Source organism: Arachis duranensis, chromosome 3, assembly GCF_000817695.3.
Source record: "Arachis duranensis cultivar V14167 chromosome 3, aradu.V14167.gnm2.J7QH, whole genome shotgun sequence".
NCBI classification, from domain to species: Eukaryota; Viridiplantae; Streptophyta; class Magnoliopsida; order Fabales; family Fabaceae; genus Arachis; species Arachis duranensis.
Window position 1 is genome coordinate 49,526,090 of NC_029774.3, and position 21,550 is coordinate 49,547,639.

Sequence of the window (21,550 nt, forward strand, 5' to 3'; positions counted from 1 at the left end):
TATTAAAATTACAATTTCATTTATAAATTATAATTATAATTAAAAAATTTTAATATGATATTATTTTTTTCACACTTTATTATTAATATACTGGTATTGCAAGTTTAAATTACAATATTTACTGAATTTTGAAAAAAAAAAAAAGAAAATAGTTACATATTTTTCTGATTCAATTTATTAAATATACTATATATGTATTAACACTAATGGTATTTAATACATATTTTTTTTAATATATCAGTATAAGTAACAAAATTGAAATAATTATTAAAAATTTTACATTTATTGATCGTATTTATTATACATATACGTGACTCTTTTTTAAAAGATATTTTATACATGTATTCGTTCAAAAGATATATTCTATTTGATTTTTGATCAATTACAAAATTTGAGAAGATATAAACCTTCTTTTCTTCGAGTTTATTTTCAAACACATCTTTATCAAATAATTCTTCATGGATCAATGAATTCTATCGCATTTCAAAATAAATTAAATATAAAAGTTATTAGCATCTATAAAACTATTAAATTGCACTGTTTTTGTTTTATGGAAGGTGTACATATCAATTAAAATTATGAATTAAAAATATTTATAAACTAAACTTAGCATCACTTGAAAAAATTTAGAAAAAGAATCAACTAACCTTATCAATCATTAAAACCATTTTTATATAAGTCATCTTGATATTGTCAAACTTGGATGGGACTTTCCATAACCTTATAATTCTTGTCTTTATTTTTCATATTTTCTCATCACATAATCTACTATAAGTGATACTATTGATGAGATCGTGGATAATAGACATTAGGTATGAAAAAGAAAACAATAGAATAAGAACTATGTCTGAATTATGAATACTTTTAATTATAAATATGAGAGAAAATTTATTATTACTCATTATATATACTAATAATATGCCAATACACTACAAGAAAAATGTTGAGTACCATCAAATTTACCGTCAGATTTAGCGTCGAACGTTAGCAGCGAGATTTTTGTCGGATTTACCGTCAGATTAGATAGCGAATTCGTAACCCTAAAATATTACTATCGGAATAACATTTCGGATGGTAACGTCAACGGTAATATTTGAAGGGAAAAAAATTTTTCGGTGCGCCCACTACCGTGGCAGGAAGATTTGACGGTAACAATGTTTAGTAAAACACTGCGTTTTGGGCACACGAAAAACGTTACCGTCGGATTAATCCGACAGTAAATTCGACGATAACAATGCTCTAAATAAAGGTGTAAACGTCGTCTCCCCCATTTCGAATTTCGCACACTCTCTCTTCATCTCCACCTCTCTCTCATCACCACTACCACCTCCGTTCCCTGTCCCCTTCCGTCACTGTCGAGAGACTGCCGTCGTCACTCCCTTTCCGTCGTCATCACCCCGTCTTTCTTCTCCTTCGCCATCATTACCGTCTACCGTCACCACCATCTGCCGCCATAGCAACTTTGACGACGACTACTGCAACATCCACGTCTTTCCTTATTTTTGTTGTTCTTTATTACAGGTTCAATGAACAACTCTTTTTCAATTCATTTAATTTTAGTTTAATTTAGTTTAGATTTGAGTAAAATTTCAATTTTAATTTTGAATCGGTTTTAAAGTTAGTTTAGTTTAGTTTAGTTTTCTAATTTTAGTAGATTTAGGTTGATTAAATTATGTTTGATTCAATACATTAGGTTTTGAATAGATGAAGTGTTTAAAATTGTCTAATTATATTAATTATTGTGTTAACGACTATTTTGCTGAGAAATTGTTTTACTAAAATTATTTGATAATTATTTAATTTTAGTTTAATTTAGTTTATATTTCAATAGTATTAGAATTTTAATTTTGAATCAATTTTAAAGTTAGTTCAGTTTAGGGTTCTAATCTTAGTATATTTAGGTTGAGTAAGTTATGTTTGATTTAGTACATTAGATTTTGAATACTTAAAATATTTAAAGAAAAAGTATGTAGAACCAAATGGGAATCAGCCAAAAAATAAACAAAATCACATTTTGCTTAATTAATTTAATTTTATTTAATTTTCAAATTTTGTTATTAATTGCCATGTTCAACTAAATCACTCCTTGACTAATATGTGGAAAAAAACCAAAAATCTCTCCTGGGATCACGGAACTCCTCATCACCTTCGTTTCAAAATTCAACCCTATGGTGCATGGTTTGGTGAGGGTGTCATCAATGGTGCAGGGAATTGGTGCATAGGAAGCCGATAAAGCCGGTTGGAATATTGGATCAGTTTGGTCATAGTTGAAGGGAGAGTGTGAATTCTAAAAGTTGTGTTTTTAGGGAGTATGAAGTAGGGTCATTACGGGTGTTATTAAAAAAAAACATTCATTTAATATAAAAAAAAAACATCTTAACACTTAATAAAAGAAATATTCAGTTATATTTTAGCAAAAATAATTAAATATTTATAAAATTTAAAAAAAATTATAAAATTCTTAAAGAAATAGAGACATTTACATTTGTAATACAAAAAAAATCGAAAAATATATAAAAGAACATCCATTTAGCATGAAAAAGAAACATTCTAATACTTAGCAGAAGGAACATCCATATATATTAACTCGTAAAAATTTTAAATTCACCCAGAGATATTTGGCTGGTTTTTGACTGGTACCCTTTTAGTTCCCTAGCATTACTCATATTTAAAAGTGTCTAAGTGTCTTAATTATTACATTAATAACTGTTTTGCTGAGAGATTATTACTGAAATTTAAAATTTACATACATAAATTAATAAAATTATTTTTTAAAATAATTTAATATTTATACCAGCTAAATTATCTATTAAAATTACTAAAAACTATTGGTACCAAAATTTTTTGTCAACTTATTTTATATCGAAACAAGTGACAGATGGCCACTTTCAAGGATCATGGTTCATGGAGATCTTTTTTTTGGCAGTGTCTCATGCCAAAACTCACCGAACTCACAAGCTATACGTGTTGCCCTTTATAAATTGTCCAACATGAAGCTCAAGCTACACGTGTTATTTTGTGGAGTAGCGTAGTACAGTATTGTAGCAAAACGTGTCAATCACTTACGAACTTGAAAAGATACTGTTGGATTGGATGCATATGCATGCTCGCCGTTGTTGCTGCACTTGCAACCATTTCTTGAACATTTTCTAGTTTCTAGAATTCTAGTTTTGAACTGTGGATTACAGCGTTTCTCTTGTCGATTACATTAGGTCAGTTATTCTTGCATTTCCTTTTATCTATTTATTTATTTTAATTTTGGTTCATGGATCTAGCATTTCCTTCCCTAAGTTGCAATTAATTCTTTAATTTTGTCGTGTTTTCCGTTATGCAAAGAATTTCATTCCAGCTATTAGTTTGAAATTATAGCACGAATTTCAGTTTTGTTAGATTTTCTCGTCCCAGCAACAAGATGCTATAAAATTGAAATTCACTCACTCAATTCCCATACCCGAGAACAAGGAAGCTATTTTGATGCACGAAAAGTTCAAATAATTAGCATTTAAATAACCGCTATACCTGGAACATAACGGCTACGCCATATGTAAGTATTTTATGCGGAAAATATACATATGACGTTCTGGTATATATGCAGATGAATTGGTATGCGATACGCTATCTAATTGGTGAATTCATGTAACTATGTTCCAAACATAGCATTAGGATACTGAAAAAGAATTTTATTATTTTATCTGTCTCATTGAATCTGCATTTATGTTCCAGAGACAGTTTCAAAATACTACTTTATTGCATGGGGCTTGAACACAAAATTGGAGTCCATATTTTATCTACCTTACACTCCATCTGTTGTTGCATGCTTTAGTGACCAGAAAATCAAAGCAAGAAGAAGAATTTGCATTGTACGGGAAGATGCTTGAAGAATGGCACCCTACAGTATCTCAAACTATGAAGGAATATATAAGAATGTTCGCCTGCCTGCTCTCATAATTGCAGGGTGTTGTGTGCTTGTAGCTCTAGTGCTTTCCATTCTTCTCATTTGGCAACACCTCCGATCATATACGAATCCCGGAGTGAGTAATTTTCTCGTTTCATAGCAGATATGTTTCTTTTTAATGAAGTATCTGTCTTCTATTGTATTTAAACTTTTCAATATAGGAAAGGAGAGCCATCAATTTGGTTTCTAAAATGATTAATATGCTCACAATTTAACCCCTAAAGATATATTAGATTCTCTAAACATCGCTTTATGGGCCAAATTTGAAGTTCATTTGAATATGTAATCCCTTGATGATCAAGCATCCATGAATAACTAAGAAAGTAGAAGGATACAGCACAATGATTTCAGTTATTTGTTGTTGCACCTTTAGTGCTTTAGTAACAATTACGGCTGACCTCAAATTGGCTTTTCGGTATTCAGGAACAGAAGTGGATTGTTGCTGTTATTTCTATGGTTCCAATTTATGCTACAGAGTCTGTAAGGTTCTATTACTCTTAAAACACATTTCCTATTTCTTTTTTGTGTTATTTGGTATCCAGTCATACACGCGTGCACACACATTTTATGGTAGGCTGGTCCAAGGTGTCATGTATTTTGAGTTTTAATGTGATATATTCTACCTTCATCTACCTTCATTGAAAAATGGACAAATCCATGCCTTCTTGTTCTTGATTGTTTTTACCCGTGTGGTAAACTGATAGCCGGTATTCACCTTAATCCAGCCTATAGGTAGGTAGCTAAGGGAAGTGGGAAACTACACCTTAAAAACTAGCTATTAAAAGGGAAGAACCACTTTTTATATACAGCATCAAACATCCCATACTACCTGATGCAGGACTTTGGACACCCCATAATACCCAAGTCTCTAACAATATACTTATAGCATATCATAATTAATATCAGAAAAAACCTTATGATTGTTCTTCGTAAATTATGAACATTTTTTAAATCAATAGGGGTAGGAGCAGTAATTCAAGAAAGAAAAATATGTCAGAAGCATTGAAGGTTCATGTTTAACATCTCTGAATTTGGAAGCTATGAAATTGCTTGATAATTGACATTGATGTATGTCCTCAACTTCTCATCAGGAGAGTCATGTTGATTGGTAATCAAATCGGTACATCAGAGTAGTGATATGAATAATAACTCAGCTTCTTTTGCTTCTCTCTGATTTTTCAGATTATATCTTTGTGGAATCCACGTTTATCACTCGCATGCGACATTTTAAGAAACTACTATGAAGCCTTTGCACTGTATTCTTTTGGCAGATATCTGATTGCTTGTCTTGGTATGTTTCTATGTTTTGATAGTTTTGCATATTTAATCTTCATTCCAGTTAAACATGAAACTTCCTTAAGATTATTTAAGAAATCTTCATGGAATAAAAAAATAATAATTACTTGTTAGTCTGTGGCTGAAGAAACCTAATTGTTAAATTCCAACAATTTTTTGGCACATTTCTTTTCTTGTAGATTGATCCATTTTTTAAAAAATTTTAATCAGGGTCTTCCACAAAAACATTTTTGTAAGAAACCCATAGAGCAATTTATTTTACAAAATCTTGAGTTGAATTGCTTAAATTATTATATTTGACCGTACAAAATTAGCTAGATGCTTAATGAATTATCTGAAAGCTTTGGGGAAAAAAATTAATAGATGAGTTAAAAGTCTGAATAAAAATTTTTCTCACTTAATTTTCAAATAAAAACTATTAGGTGGAGAAGGAAGAGTTGTACAACTACTTGAACATGAATCTGAAGAACAACTTAGAAAATCCTTGTTGGATGATTCAGATGCCACTCACCACATACAGCAAAGATCATGTTGTAACTTCTTTAGGCGTCCAAGCACACTTGGAAAAGATCTTCTCACCATAGAAAAATTTGGGCTTGTACAATATGTAAGTGGCTGAAGTTATATCATTAATGTTAAAGTGGTGATATAATGACTATTTTTTTGGGTATTATTCATTTGGGATTCATTACCTCATCACCATAAAATGGAATGCGGCTCCCACTGTATCCTATTATAATGACTTACGACTGAAGTCTCAAGTTAATATGGGTTTGTTGTGGTTTCAAAGGGACTCTAATTCACTTATATATAGTGCAGATGATCCTGAAGACAGTTTGTGCATTCTTAGCATTGGTATTGGAGCTGTGTGGTGTCTATGGTGATGGAGAATTCAAGTGGTACTATGGGTATGCTTCTCATACAAAAGTGTAATCAAGTATTTGCTTTAACATAGTGTCTTACATAGTCTCTGTCCCTACCGTGATAAAAGACATTTGGTTGATAGGACAATGAACATGAATACAAAACCTAGTGCCCATGATAGAAGGGATGCAAATTTTTGTGTCTCTGCCCTTTGAAGGACACGGATTAAAAGGGAAGCACTGGACTGATTAATGAAATTGCATTGCTAGCATGGCCTCCTTCATTATTTCATATTCCGATTTTTCTCCATTAAATAAAATATTCCTATTTTAAGTTATACCCTATAACCAAACACGATAAGAGACATAAATTTTGTCTGTCCCTATTGTTTCTGTGTTCTAGAATAGGAGCCACGTGCAGTCATGCAGCTCGAGTATGTTTCGCTCATAACCAAGCATCTTTATTTTAATTAATTATACTAGGTGAGCAGTATTAAGAAAATTCATCTTAAAGTCTAATTCTCGGGCACTTACATCTAATCAAATTATTCTTTTGGGATGATCATTCATGTAGTGAGCATCAAAGGTGGTTTATTTTACTATGCAATAATACATTATTGAATGTTTTGTAAAACTATTTTAATTTATAATCTATACATATTAAAATGGTAATATGATATCACATTTTATGCAGGTATCCATATATAGCAGTAATATTGAACTTCAGCCAGATGTGGGCATTATTCTGCCTTGTGCAGTTCTATAATGTTACTCATGAGAGGCTTGAACCAATCAAGCCACTAGCAAAATTCATAAGCTTTAAGGCTATAGTGTTTGCTACTTGGTGGCAAGGCGTAGGTATCGCACTACTGTGCACATTTGGAGTTCTACCCAAAGAGGGAAAATTACAAACTGCATTGCAGGATTTTTTAATTTGCATAGAGGTATAGATCCCTCTTTCTGCTATTAATATTTTGATTTTATTTTTCTAAGCCAATTTTTTGGACTTACCTACCTCTACTGAACTAAACCATGTTATTTATAGACTTGAGTTGATCCACCATAGAGTTAAAGCACTTTTAGGTTGTTTCTTACAAGTGTTTCAGTATAGAAAATATAGAGATGAGATAGAAATAACACAATTTATCTTTATTTCTGTCTCTAGTTTTTTTATGGAAAGAAAAGAGTAAACACTCAAATTGGTTTCTAAGAAATTTTAGATCGGACACTTCGGTCCTTAACAAATTTTTATTTTCTAGAAGTCTTCGATAATTACTCTTGTTGGACAAATTGGTCCCTCCGTTGTTTTCAATGGAACTTTTAATATGCCTGTCTGATAGTAATTCTTGAGGAAATGTAGAGTCTAAAAATTTATTGGGAGTTAAAGTATTCGATTTAGAATTTCTTGAAGACTAATTTGGGAATTTTTTCAAAGGAAAAAAAAAAGAAGAAATTACATCTCAAGAGAGACATTTTATTTGTTTCTGCATCTGTCATCTGCCTTTTCTCCAAACAAATTTCTGCATTTCTGTTGTGAGATGGTTATCAAATGGGTATTGTTGTTGGTTTTCTTCAACCACAAGACACGAACTCATAAAAGAAATCAACTGTTTATTTTTTATTTCGCCTCAAAGACAAAGAGGGAAGTTATAATCATTTTTTCCTGAACCAAAACTGAGCACAACCTATGATATTTGAACTTATGACCCAAGAACAGTTAACTCATGTCCATGGTGCCAATAATGCAGATGGCAATTGCAGCGATTGCTCATGTTTGTGTATTTTCAGCAAAACCATATCATTATGTTCCTGTTTTTGAACGTGGGGAATTCAGAAAGGAAACAGTAGAAGCAACTTTGAAGATAGAGGAAGGGGGCAAGGAGAAAGAAGCTTTGGTCAAAGAGACAACCACTCAAGTTGAGGCTCCAAGAACAAGCCTCAAAGAGAGTGTGCAGGATATTGTTGTTGAAGGTGGTCAAAGAGTAAGTTCATTCCATAACATCAACATAAATTGTGATTGATATCACTCTTGGGTGTGTGTTTCAGCTTTTGAAAAAAGATTTTACAACTGAAAACAACTGGGAGGAGGAGAAAAAAAAGCTGAAAAATATTTCTAAGATAAAGGAAAAAAACTATTGGTCTGCTTTGTTTGTGAAAACATTTCTTTTAATTTTTATTTAGTATTTTCTATTTTTTGAGTTTTTTTTGAAAGAAAAACTGAAGGTAATAAAAATATTTAAAATTGAGCCCACACCTTTTTCGTTTCTTCATTTTTGATATTTTCTATTGGGGGATTGGCAAAGAAAACTTTCATGTTATTATGTAAAAGCAACGAAAAATTCCATTATTGTTAAATTTTATTCATGTTCATGAATCTTAATGAATTTTATGCTTTTTGTTCACCAAATTTTCAATATAGAACACACTATCTTCCTTTTATAAAAATAAGTTTGAAATATTTTTTTTTTACATTTTGATTATTTAAAAAAGTTTATCCAAATATATGAGAACTATTTAATTTTTTATTTTTTTTAATTTGAAAAGAAAAAGTTATTTCTTGGTATAATAAGTTGGAACAAAGGCACCCTTAATCCATTAATGTATTCGTTTGGAGCATGTTATAATTATATTACAAAAAGTTTTTTGGGTGACAATAAAACTTAGCTCAGAATAGTCTAAGTTTTTCTTATTTTGTATTTATTAATTTTTACTAAAATAAATAGATAAATTTAGATGTAATAAACATAAAATTATAGATGTTAAATTAAATAAAATAATTTTGTGTTATATCTTTATAGCATTACTTTTATATAATTGGTACTTAACTAAAAGCAGGTTGTGAAGGATGTTGTATTGACAATTAATCAAGCCATAGGACCTGTGGAAAAGGGAGTGACCAAAATTCAGGAAACATTCCACCACAAAACAGTGGTTTCATCAGATGAGGAGGAAGAAGAATCAGATATACATAAGGAAGTAGTAGAAGAAACTCTTACAGGGGAAGAAGGGGGTGAAATTGCAAGAATGTAATTATGAGGATTATAATTAAGAGTAGAGTTGAAGATGGCTCCTTTTTGCAATATAAAGATTTCATGTTTCATAAGCAGGTGCTTCAATTTTTTCAAAGAATAGACTGGATGAATACAACAGTAAACTCTTGAAGGTTATTATCACTTATTTTTTTATAATATCAAGATTTTTTTTTTATTTCATTGTATGGATATGTAGAGAATACAAGTGGGATTGTCAAATGACAATATCCATTCACTAAAATCTCTCTATACATTGTATTTAACGGTCCTTCAAGATTTCTAAAAAGACATATTTATCCTTATTTAAATAAGTTTTCATTCTTGATTTTTTGTTTTGTTTTAATCTTTACAAAATTTCTTTTTTGGATTTAGTGCAATAAAATTTGAAGTGTGTCTATTTTTGTCATTTCATTACTTAACAAAGAAAGTTAACGAGAATTAACACTACGTTTTTCAAAAAGTGGATAATATATGCTAAGATCAAAATTCACGGTCAATTTTAGTCAAGCCAATCTCCTATAGAATTGGAAAACAGTAATGGTATGTCTACAGTTATATGTAGACAACTGTGGAAGATAATTTGTAACTTCTGTCAATTACTCCACGTTATTTGCAGGAATTTGTAGCTTTAGTTAAACAGTTTAGATATTTAAAAAAAGTAAGAGCACAACCTAAAAACAAGAATAAGGACTTGTGTGTGTGATCTTTAAAAAAAAGGATTTTTTTTGAGTTATTTTTTTTTTAAAAGATCTTATGAAAAATTAAAAGTAATTTTATGTTTGGGTATCTCATTTAAAAAGATTTTTTTATCTATCAATTATGTTTGGGTATAATAATATAAAAATATTTTTTTGTTAATTTATTATATGAAAAATATCTTTTCTTAAGAAAAAAATCTTTTAAGAAAAGATGTAAATTACAGCTTTTCAAAAAAATGCTTTTTTAATTTTTTTTACTGTTTTTATTTTTACTACTAAAAATTTGTCAAACACGCTAAAAAATAAAGAGAAAATTTCACTCCCCTCCCCTCCCCTGTGAGATGCTAAAATGACACTCCCCTTCCCTCTATTTTATAAATGTATATTCTCCTCCCTTCTAACTTTTAAAAATGTTTATTTTTAATCCATTTTAAATTTTTTGTGTTAACTAATGTTAATTTTATCCATTTTTTAAGAAAAAATAGATTAATTTTTAAAAAAGTACCTATTAACAAAAATTTTATTTTTTATCATTAAATTTTGCTTACCGAAATACCCTTTAATAAATTATTCTTTTATTAATTAAATTGTATTTTTACCAAAATATTTTCAAAAAAAATTAATAATTAACTTATTTTTTTCTAAGATACCTAGCTTTCAATAATTTTTTAATTATTAAATTGTGATTTTACTAAATTTTTTGTTAATAATTNTAAAAAATATAATTTAATCAATACAAGATTAATTTATTAAAAGATATTTTGGTAGCAAAATGTAATAATAAAAAATAAAATTTTTTCTGATGGATATTTTTTAAAAAAATTGTTTTTTTTTCTTAAAAAATGATAAAGTTAATATTAGTTAACACAAAATGTTTAAAATGGATTAAAGAGGAGGTTTTTTTAAAAGTTTGAAGGGAGAGGAATGTACATTTATAAAATAGAGGGGAGAAGAGTGTCATTTTAACATCTCGTAGGGAAGGGGAGTGAAATATTCTCAAAAATAAAAAGAGATCTTTCATTGAAAAAATATATTTTTTACTAAGATAATGACGCCCAAACAAGCACTAAATGTAATCTCTAATGCCTTGTATTTTTCCTAGTTCTTTACAACTAGTTGGAGAAATCTTTAGGATTTTCTTGTATTTGTAAAAAATAAAAACAATGACATGGTTTGCCCCTCTGAAAAGTATACATGTGCAAAGTATTAGCATTTTTACCTTTCTAAGAGTGAATATGTTAAGTAAGAAAATAACAAGGTACATCAATATATTTGATGAAAATGCTATTTGCATACTAAAATCAGTTACTATATATTTATGTATAAATATATGTGTAATTTAATTTATTTTTAATGTATATTTTGTATGCTAATACATATTCTACCTTAGTAATCAATTTTGGTAGTTGCTTTTAGTGTACATCTAGTATGGTTGGATTAAAAATGGATTTATGACTTTAAAATCTAGAAGAACTATTTAGTCTTCCCAATTTTGTTGCTAGGAAGAATTTAGAACTTCACTCTAAATATGATTTCATAGGCACTAAAAGGAAAACGATATAAAAATTGCAGGTTTTCCTTTAATTAGCTTACTCTAAAAAGCAAATAGGTGTAAACTAAATAATCAGAAAAAAAAAGAGACTACAAAAAGTAGGAGTAAAGATATCTTTGACAGAGATATCCTCCTGCCAAATTCAATTTCTATTGCAAAAATTCAGGCCTATACTCTCATAAAACCTACAAAAACAACTCTTTGTCAAAGGAAAAAAAGAAAAATGAAATCTATGACTCTGCATATACATTTTCTTTATACCAACATTCAACAAATTTTGAAATTTCAGCTATCCATCCATATCAGCACAGCACAAATCTACACAACAGCTAAAACAACTGTAACATCCTATGCCAACACAAAGCTGAGTAATTGTATTTGCGAATTGGTGGTTTATCTTGCCACAGCACTGGATGCAGCACATGCAACAACAATGGTTGCATAGTCTACCACAACAATGTGATGCTGCTAGAACAAGCAGCTCGGCTTGATCAGGCAACCTTGGTTCTTCGCATCCCGGTTGAACATTCTCCATAGTTCTGGTCAAGTCGCCAAAGCCGATACCCATGTTTGGGAGCAAGATCACAGGCTCCCCTTGGATGTTTCTTCTTTTCCTAGTGGTGTACTTTCTTTTTAACTGTTTTACATTATTTCCAAAGACTAATTAAAAATGGTATTAATTTAGACAGACATCTGATTAGGATGTGTACACTGTTACATTTTGCAAAAATATTTTTACAACTTGATTCTGTTTATATAGTTTAGAAAGGCCAACAACTTGTTTCAATCAGAAACTACTTTATTTAGTTTTTAAAAATTTGATTATTTTATTAAAATTTATACAAACTTGAAAGGTGATTTCTCAAGTAAAAAAAATTAAAGAAACACACCCTTAGTCTTTTAATGAGAAAAAGAAGAGAGCACACACTTGGTCTGTGTTATTATGGACTCAACTCTATGACTACCCTAGTAAAATATGTAAATATTAATAATTTCTTAAATATCAATTTTAGAAAACAATATATGTAAACAATAATAGCTGAATATTAGATTACGTGCATTCAATTATTAAGACAAACCAGCAAACTAATCTAGGGTGTTTGTTAAAAAAATAAAACGACGATAGAAAATTAGTTAAAAAAATATAGTAGTTAGTTTATTAGCTAGAAAGGATCTCAAAACTTCTAATATGTACTTATCTCCTAACCTTTGCTTTGTGCTTGCTCTTTGCTAGGTCATGCCCAAGAACTGTCATACCTGTGTACTCAGACATAAATCCAGTATCTAAGCTCATTTCTACAACCTGGGATAATAACTTTTTGTTAGAGAAGGGAAAAGAGAAACAGCTTAAAATCTAAGATACATAACAATGCAAAAACTTAAGGTAAATTATATTGATATTTTCTAAGGTTATGTGATATTAGACTACACCCCTTGATTTATCATATTTACACTGGCCTCCATCAATGTTATGATTCTAAGGGAGGTTACTATCATGTTTTGCAAAATATAAGAATATAGAGTGTAGTATTATCTATTTACACATTAGGGGAGGTTATTTTATGGTTTTTAAATCAAAGGGTGTTGTGTGTAATATCATCAAATCTAAGAGATTTGCGCGATTTATCCTACTTTAAAGTCAAGTACATTGTATTGGACTGAGTATAGAAAATAATAACATACCTTTTGTTCTAATTCTTTATTTTCCAACAGCCATGCTTTTGCAGTCAGATAATCTATTTGATCTCTTGCACATAACTAGAAACAATCAATTATAACAAAGGAAACGAAATCAAAAAGAGAAGATTTGTGAATCACAGAAGCACAAAATAACAAAATGATGGATGAAGAGAAAAGGTCTGGATCCAAGTTTCACATATCTCATAACATTGTGATATAATACTACAAGACAAAGAAATTTGAAATGTAAATATAGGGAAGAGATCATTACCTTTTCTACAGGCAAGTCCTTAAACTTTCGTATCTTCACATCTAAATCAAAATTATTGAAATCGGCCAAGACGCCTTTAACTTTAACCGTTTCTGGAAAATGTCCCTTGTAACTTCCAGATAAAACCAAGGGACCCGTTGATGAAAGATCCGGAAGATGGAAAGGGTACAACTATAAGGTGAACATCACAAATAAGCCCATGAATTAGGGAAAATCGAAAAAAAACCGACATAAAAATATACTAAGTATACACAAAAAACCAGCCACCAAATTGCCAAAATTGACAATGTGCTCTTCTTTTCTTTTTTTTTTTATATAATATTTCTCTAAAGAAGATTTAAATAGACGAAAGCATGAAAAAAATTGAAAGTATTGCAATACGAGTCCCTAAGCAATTAACTAACTTCAACATTAAGATTGAAGGCTACATGAAAAAATGAATTATTTTCTTCTTTTTTTTGTCTCTGATAAATCCGAACTAGTCGCCAGGCATGTTTTATTTTATTTAATCAGAACGATAAATTCAGGATCTGCTGCAAATTATTTCAACAATAATAGATATGCATATAGAAAAACTAGGACTAAGGTAGAAAAACCAAAGCAAAAGTATCAATCATGAGAGACAATTTTTGAACCTAATGCATATTGGTTACATTTCAAAGTGAGTATGGGAATAAGACAACACAGTAAAATGTATACCTCAACCTTGTCCCAATTGTCGAATGTCTCCACTGTAATATTAGCAAGAACGAGAGAAGAAGCTTTGTCAAGCAACTCCTGCATTCGAAGCTGAACAGTATCTGAAATAAATAAATGCAGATCAATTAGAGTGTCACCAAATAAACATCTTAAACACGAGTATCTCTATAGAGCTTAACAATAATACCATGCCAACTGGTTAGTGGCCAACAACAATATTAGTTACTATGCTTCTACATCAAGTAATTATGGTTAAAATCAGGGAAGCACCTCTTATGAGAAGATAATGCAGTTATTTCATGGTAGAGTCAACAATCCGGTGCTCCAAATAAAATGCAAGTATTCATGGTAGACAATGCAACTACCCTAAAACAATCTAATTGCTTGTTACTATAGAACAAACCAATTTCACTTTGCTTATAACATAGAGAAAGATAAAACAATGATAATGATATTTACTTTTTAAGTTAGGATTCAGAACTTGCCTACATCTAATGCGGTATCATGTTGGCCCCTTCCAATCGCAGCAAGCATCCGCAAGAAATATTGATTGCAGAATGGACCTAGGATTTAATGTAGTTTAGCATCTGACATGAAAAAGAGAGGGAGCAAAGAATTCCTATAATTGATGATAACTCAGAAGTAGTGGAACTAAAAGCAATATCTTGAAATATCAATTTCAAAAGGATGCATAACACTCAGTTTTCAGATACAACCTTGCAAACGAGAAAATAAAAGCCTTACCTATTCCGAAAGTGTAAATTCGAGGAGATATTGACTCTTTTTTAACCATCCTTTTCTTTACCATATCACAAATTTGTCTCTCATTTTCGACTGTTCCATCTGTAACTAGGAAAACTATCGGAACTGAACTTCGACCACCAGATAACATTTCGATTGCCTGAAAGAGATGGCAAAAAAAGTACATACAACACAGCTCTACCCCGTGAAAGTGAATAGAAAGGGAACTACCATGATCATAGTGATGTAATAGCTAGTCTTAGTGTACATTTACATGAAACAGAATTTAACAAAGGGGTTCACTATTCATGGAGTTGAGTATACATTGATTTGTTTGTTCAACATGCAACACTTCTGGTGGTAACTACTTATCAATAATCTTTATGTTGAATGAGAAGATTAGGAGTGTAGAACTGGAACATCTATTTAAGATAATAAATAAGGCTAAGTAACAACCCCACAAGAAAAAAAGGACTGAATATTAGTTACCGTTTTTAAGGGATTTGAAATATTTGTATCACCTCCTGCTACAAAGTTCATGTTAATCCACTCAGTGGCCTTTTCAATGTTATCCTTAGACGCCAATTCCAACGATGATGAAAATTGGTAGCTCTCTCCATTAAATGCTATAATACTAAATGAATCATCAGCATCAAGCTTAGAGAGAGCAGCTGATAGGGAACTCTTCATGTCCTCGATTAACTTTCCCCGCATGCTTCCACTTATGTCAATAACAAATACAATGTCCTTTCTGAATACCTAGACATTTAGCAGGACCAACCATGAGAGAAGATAAAAAATAAAATAAAATAAAAAAATTACAAAATTCTACACACAATACATGCCTAAAAAGTTTACAGATACCACCCCAACCTTATAACTCTGAAGATTTCCTGGGGAAAGATACATGCAGAACACCTCTTTTTCACCAAAATCTCCAGAAGATGGAGATTCCAAAAGAACACCACCATTTATTTGACTTGAAGGGACCTGAAAAGATACAACATGTTGATAAGTATAACTTTTCAATAGCTGAAGCTACACATAAGAATGACATTAATAGTGGCCATGAGTCTTACAATATATGAAAACCGGAAATCACTTTTTGTGAACGAGAGAACATTGCTGTCGTAAGTGAAAACCTTGGTCCCTTCATCACTGTGCCTCTTTTCCTGTACATTCGGAGAATAGAAACACACACATTTAGCAGGTTGTACATAACATGTTAGCTGTAGTAACACAAAAACAGAATAGGACATGTACCTTTAGAGGATGACTCATTTGATGAGGTTGAAACTCATTTCCAGTAACGGCATTCACTTTTACTTGCATTGCTTCTTTTTTGGACATTCTTTTCCCAGCAGGGTTGACGAAATCAGGAAAGGTAAATGGCACTAGCAAGGAGAACAGATCATTGCGGCATAGTATATTCTGAGACCATCTAAATTTAACCGATATAATGGAACCACCATCGATCTATTGTGTGCACAACATCAAACATCAAAAAAGATAACGGACAGTAGATGGAATAAGAGAAAAATAATAACCTGCATTGATACACATACCATATTATTACCTGTGGTATATCAAAGGTAAATATGTGAGGCTTGAGAAATCCTCCATCCCGAGCTTCCAACCAATTCTCCTTGCGAATGTCACCTTCGAGATCAACTAGTTGAGTAAAATAGTATTTCCTGTTATTGTTAACGCTAACCTCCGCACCTAGAATTGAACCCTGTTAGCCAAATAGTATCAGAACACAATATCTACATCACATTTTAAACATTATTGAAATGCATCAAGTTTTAGAGTGTGTACCATTACAAGTTGTAAAGACATTCATTAGCGGCTAATTCCACAATCATGTTTAACAAAATATTCAAAATATTGGTAGGCAACTGTTAACATGCTTTGAATTCAACTGCAGGTGCTAAAATTAAGAATTTGACTCTAAAGTAAGGATGCGCATGATTAGATTAATTTCACTTTAGCCCCTAAATTTATGTGCACCCATAAACTTTAAAAATGTGCAAATACACCCTACTTTTTCCAACAACCTAAAAGATAAGTCAAAACACTAACTATCTCATATCACTAGCTTTTTTCAACAATCTAAAACAATTGTCAAAATTCATTTTTCCTTGTTAAGTTTCATAAAAACTATTCCAATTTTTATTAATTAATGAGTTTTCCTCTGAAATTTCTCATTAGCAACCGCATTCTCAAAAATTGTGGCCTTGTGGGACTCCCCATGATCAAGAAAGTGGTGACCAGTAAGGGACCACAGGAAGATTCAATCAATGATGAAAATTTCTGAACAATATCCATTCTCTTCTTATTAAGAAAATGCATTAAAAATAAGTTTTTTTTTTAATTTAATATCATGATCAACTAAGCATCGACATTTCATAGCTAAATATTTAACGGAACACAATCGTGTAATGTTTCACATTTCCTCCATTATTTTTCATAATGGCATTGAAATGGTAACACAAGAATAAGATCGATGACTAACCTGCGCACCCATGGGAACAGCGATGCGGCAGTCGGAGCTGCGGACGCTGGAGACGCAATGGAGGCGCCACGTGCCGGAGAGCGTAACGAGAGCGGTATCAAGGTAACATTCGGCAACGAGCTCAATGGCGTTCATCTGGATAGGGATAAGGGCCGGGGGGTCGCACCTGCCATGCACGTGAGGCTGGTAGCTTGGGATATCCGGGTTGTCCACAATTGCAGGGTCGTTGATCACAGCGTATACCATTGGTCCCGTCGGAAGGAACCCCGTCTCCGACTTCGTCATGGATGCCGGTGGCTTTGGCGGCGCCACCGCACGGTCGTTGCCGAAGTAAATGCGCTTGGCCAGGCGGAGGCCGTCCTCCACGGACCTCGAGAACTCCTCGGCCATAGCGGAAGCAAGAATGAATGAATGTGTGTTGGGTGGTGGCGGGAAGGAGGAGGAAGATGTTGAAGGTGAAGATGATGACGGAGAGGTGGTACGGTGGAGAGTCTAAGGGATGGTGGCGGGAGGGAGACGCAGGGTCCCTCTCTCTCTCTCTCTCTCTCTCTCTATTTGTGTGTCCCTCTTCCTAATTTTCCTTTCTTTGTTTTCTTTTTATTTTTTATATTTATATTTTATTTGATTTTGATCTTTTGATACTTTCTTGATGTTTGTTCTGTTAAAAAGGTGTCTAATATCACTTAGGCTCAAGGGGGAGAGGCGGGGATGGGAGTAGATCCTCTGCTGAAAGAAAAAAAAATTGGCAACAAAAAATATTACATGCACGTAAAAAATAATTTATATATTTATATAAAAATATATATTATTTATTTTAATTCTAATAAGTATTTTATATTTTAATATATGTTTTTTATAAATAATTAATTTAATTTTTACGATATCACTCAAAAAATTACGGTTTAGCTTGCTAAAATTTTTCAAAAATGTATTTATACTTTTGAAAATATAAATTTTTTATTTTATATTTGGTAAATAAAAAAAGAATTAATCTCTACATACAAGTCTTTTCACTGTACAAGTCTTACAAGTCCTCAATATCCTTTGTCCCTAAAACACGCCTCTTATGGCACGTATGTTTCACGCGTCTCCTTAACAGATTTTTCAATCAATCAATGTGCGAATATATAACTTCCTTTTTCGAAAGGATTTTGTTTCCTTTTTAGAATTTCTTCTGCATTTTCTTACCTTCTCTCTTCGATCTTTCGTATGTTTTTCTCTGCCTTCTCCTTTACCGTTTACATAAGTTTCTCTCTCTGTTCTCTTTCTTTATTTTTCTCGTTTTTCATTGTTTCTAAAATCAAGCTCTGAAATCATTTTAAAGATAATGGATGATTCAACTTCAGATTGTCAGTTGAACCAGAGCGAAGTGAATTTTGAATTTGAATCCAATGAAGTTCCTGAGGTGTGGTTTAATTCCAGTTAATAATTGAATAAGAATTTGAATCCAGTTAGTAGTTTATGATTGTGTTGCTGAATAATGCGTGGATCTTGCCTGTAAAATTTGTTGTTCATTGTTCCTTGTTTGAATTGAATCTGATGTACTAGTTCTGATGAATTTTCTGTATTTTATATTAGACGTTCGGGTATAAATCAGGAATATTTGGGTGTTTTTTAGGAAAGTTTGGGTGTATTTACAGTTTATAACTTTTCATCTCACTGAGGGTGAATTATCTTATTCTTTTAGTTGAATTATTTTAGTTTCTATTTAATGATGATTTTATAGTTTTATTTGCATTGTTTATGCATTTTTTTAATATGGTGTATTTTGGGTATATTTTGCAGCACCTCAGTGGTATTGATGAGCAGTTTGTTCTCCACATATAAGTATTTTTCTCATACAAGTCTTTATAAGTATTCTGCTACTTTTATGTTTTGAATCCAATCAAGTGGTTGAAGTGTGGTTCAATTCGGAAGAAAAAAATGTAGCATTAGAGAAAATATTTTTCTATTTTTGCAGCAAATTTGGATGTAATACGAAGATATTTGGGTGTATTTTTAAGATATTTTGGTGTAACACGAAGAGATTTGGATGTAAAACGAAGATATCTGGGTGTATTTTTATTCTAATAAGTTCTGCATAATTCAGAACTCTTCCTCTTTCTCCTCCTCATCTTCTGCTACTTCTTTTTTTTCATTATCATCACCATATTCTTCTTTTTTTTATTCATCTTTTTCTTTTTGTTTTACCTTCTCAAGTTTTTTCTTATTTTATTCTCTTAACAGGAATAAAAACAAAAAAAATCAAATAAAGAAGAAGAAGAAACACATAATACTACAAAATTACTTAGAAGAGGATGGACTTACATTCATTTAACTAAAAGAAAGAAAAAAATAAGAAAAAGAAGAAGAAGAAAAAAAATGCAGCATTAGAAGAAATATTTTTCTTACAAATGTACACTAAAATTAACCAATGTATTTGTGTATAAATACATGTGTGCTTTAATTTATTTTTAATGTATATTTATATTCCAATATGTATTTTATACTGGTGGCTGACTTTGGTGACTGATTTTAGTGTACACATAGCATAACTCATTTCTGTATTTGTAGCAAATTTGGGTGTAAAACGAAGATATTTGGGTGTATTTTTATTCTGATAAGTTCTGTCTCCTCCTAATCTTCTGCTGCTTCTTCTTCTTCATCTTCTTATTTCATATTCTCATAATTCTTTTTGAACATAAAAAATCAAATAAAGAAGAAAAGATACATAATGTTATAAAATCAAAAGAAGAAGGAGGAGAAACACGACGTTGAAGATGAAACACGCGAAGAAAAAGGAGCAGAAACACAAAGAAGAAGGAGAAGAAGAAGGAAAAAGAGGAGGAGGAGAAAAAACGTAAAGAAAAAATGACAATTGTGGTTTTCATCGAGGAAAAAGAAGAAGAGTCGTTCATAATAGTGAAGGAGCACTTTGGAAACGTGATGCGCGTGTTAACACGCTTTTGTGGGTGAGCGTAACTTCTGTTTGGTTTGAACCAACTTGTAAAGTCTTGTAAGCCAAAAAGACTTGTATGTGTAACTGATAAAAAAAATAAGTATTTATATTTATAGCTTGTTAAAAGTATAGATATTTTTAAAACTAGTTAAAGTAAAATTTTTGTCAAAACTAAAAAATTTAAAATAATTTTATAAATGAATTAATTTTTAAATTTAACTCTCTATTAAAGTAATTTACTATTTTTAAATTTTTAAATTTATTTTACCATTGTTGTTATAAGTTATTTTTAATTAATTTATTAAATATAGATACTACAATTTTTAAAAGCTATATTTTAATAGTTAGTTTTTAACTATTTTTGAAAAGTAAAAACTTTACCAAATCAAAATTAATCTGTCGTGAATTTGAGCTTTATTATTTAAGGGTTTGTCGTAATAGTGAAGGAGCACTTTGGAAACGTGATGCGCGTGTTAACACGCTTTTGTGGGTGAGCGTAACTTCTGTTTGGTTTGAACCAACTTGTAAAGTCTTGTAAGCCAAAAAGACTTGTATGTGTAACTGATAAAAAAAATAAGTATTTATATTTATAGCTTGTTAAAAGTATAGATATTTTTAAAACTAGTTCAAGTAAAATTTTTGTCAAAACTAAAAAATTTAAAATAATTTTATAAATGAATTAATTTTTAAATTTAACTCTCTATTAAAGTAATTTACTATTTTTAAATTTTTAAATTTATTTTACCATTGTTGTTATAAGTTATTTTTAATTAATTTATTAAATATAGATACTACAATTTTTAAAAGCTATATTTTAATAGTTAGTTTTTAACTATTTTTGAAAAGTAAAAACTTTACCAAATCAAAATTAATCTGTCGTGAATTTGAGCTTTATTATTTAAGGGTTTGTCATTTGACTAATAATTTATTGCATGCATAATGTCAAAGTCAGTAGTCATATCTCTGAGACTTGTCTAAGCAAACGAGTAAATTAACCTGTTAACCAATTCAAATTAATTCTCTTGACATGTTTTCTTTCTATTTTTTAATTTTATATTTTATTTGGTTTATCTTTGATGCATTATTGATTTTTTGTGTGTTGTTAAAAGTATTCTTTTTAGAAATATCACCTAAGTTTGAACAGGAGAAGTGAGAACGAGGAAATCCTCTCATAAAAAAATTAAAATAAAAAAAATTGGCAACAAATATATTACTTACACATTAAATATTAATTATATGTATTAGTGTATAGATATATAAGTTATTTAATTTTTTTATATTTTATATTTTAATATATTTTTACTAATTTA

The 21,550-nt window shown here is 30.6% G+C and overlaps 2 protein-coding genes across 4 annotated transcripts; one reads left to right on the forward strand and one right to left on the reverse strand.

Moving 5' to 3' along the window:
- Positions 1-2,955: 2,955 nt before the first annotated feature.
- Positions 2,956-9,407, forward strand: LOC107479161 (protein LAZ1 homolog 2). Of its 3 annotated transcripts, none has more exons than XM_021138376.2 (9): positions 2,957-3,212; positions 3,824-4,031; positions 4,379-4,435; positions 5,138-5,246; positions 5,674-5,858; positions 6,071-6,159; positions 6,809-7,058; positions 7,863-8,096; positions 8,947-9,407. In XM_021138376.2, the coding sequence occupies exons 2-9, from the start codon at positions 3,882-3,884 to the stop codon at positions 9,142-9,144; spliced, it is 1,272 nt and encodes a 423-aa protein (XP_020994035.1). In that variant the 5' UTR covers positions 2,957-3,212; positions 3,824-3,881; the 3' UTR covers positions 9,145-9,407. The 3 variants fall into 3 exon arrangements, with proteins under 3 accessions (XP_052114734.1, XP_020994035.1, XP_015954796.1); XM_016099310.3 differs by having other exon boundaries at positions 2,961-3,212; positions 8,950-9,407; XM_052258774.1 differs by lacking the exon at positions 4,379-4,435 and having other exon boundaries at positions 2,956-3,212.
- A 2,130-nt stretch (positions 9,408-11,537) lies between these two features.
- Positions 11,538-17,848, reverse strand: LOC107479163 (uncharacterized). The gene is made up of 13 exons (XM_016099313.3): positions 17,303-17,848; positions 16,364-16,522; positions 16,051-16,263; positions 15,867-15,959; positions 15,661-15,777; positions 15,277-15,546; positions 14,791-14,947; positions 14,532-14,609; positions 14,047-14,147; positions 13,348-13,518; positions 13,080-13,154; positions 12,604-12,699; positions 11,538-12,033 (listed from the first exon to the last, which is right to left on the reverse strand). Exons 1-13 carry the CDS (start codon positions 17,690-17,692, stop codon positions 11,686-11,688), a joined length of 2,268 nt encoding a protein of 755 aa, XP_015954799.1. The 5' UTR covers positions 17,693-17,848; the 3' UTR covers positions 11,538-11,685.
- Between the last annotated feature and the right edge of the window lie 3,702 nt (positions 17,849-21,550).

What these genes read in the sequence shown, in the direction of transcription:
- LOC107479161 (XM_021138376.2), top strand. Translation starts at nt 3,882, where the DNA reads ATGGCACCCTACAGTATCTCAAACTATGAAGGAATATATAAGAATGTT. An exon ending in CAATTTATGCTACAGAGTCT is followed by an intron (nt 4,436 to 5,137) that starts GTAAGGTTCTAT and finishes CTGATTTTTCAG; the next exon opens with ATTATATCTTTGTGGAATCC. An exon ending in TTGTTGAAGGTGGTCAAAGA is followed by an intron (nt 8,097 to 8,946) that starts GTAAGTTCATTC and finishes CTTAACTAAAAG; the next exon opens with CAGGTTGTGAAGGATGTTGT.
- LOC107479163 (XM_016099313.3), bottom strand. Translation starts at nt 17,692, where the DNA reads ATGGCCGAGGAGTTCTCGAGGTCCGTGGAGGACGGCCTCCGCCTGGCC. An exon ending in AATTTACACTTTCGGAATAG is followed by an intron (nt 14,610 to 14,790) that starts GTAAGGCTTTTA and finishes ATTAAATCCTAG; the next exon opens with GTCCATTCTGCAATCAATAT. An exon ending in AGGACTTGCCTGTAGAAAAG is followed by an intron (nt 13,155 to 13,347) that starts GTAATGATCTCT and finishes GATTGTTTCTAG; the next exon opens with TTATGTGCAAGAGATCAAAT.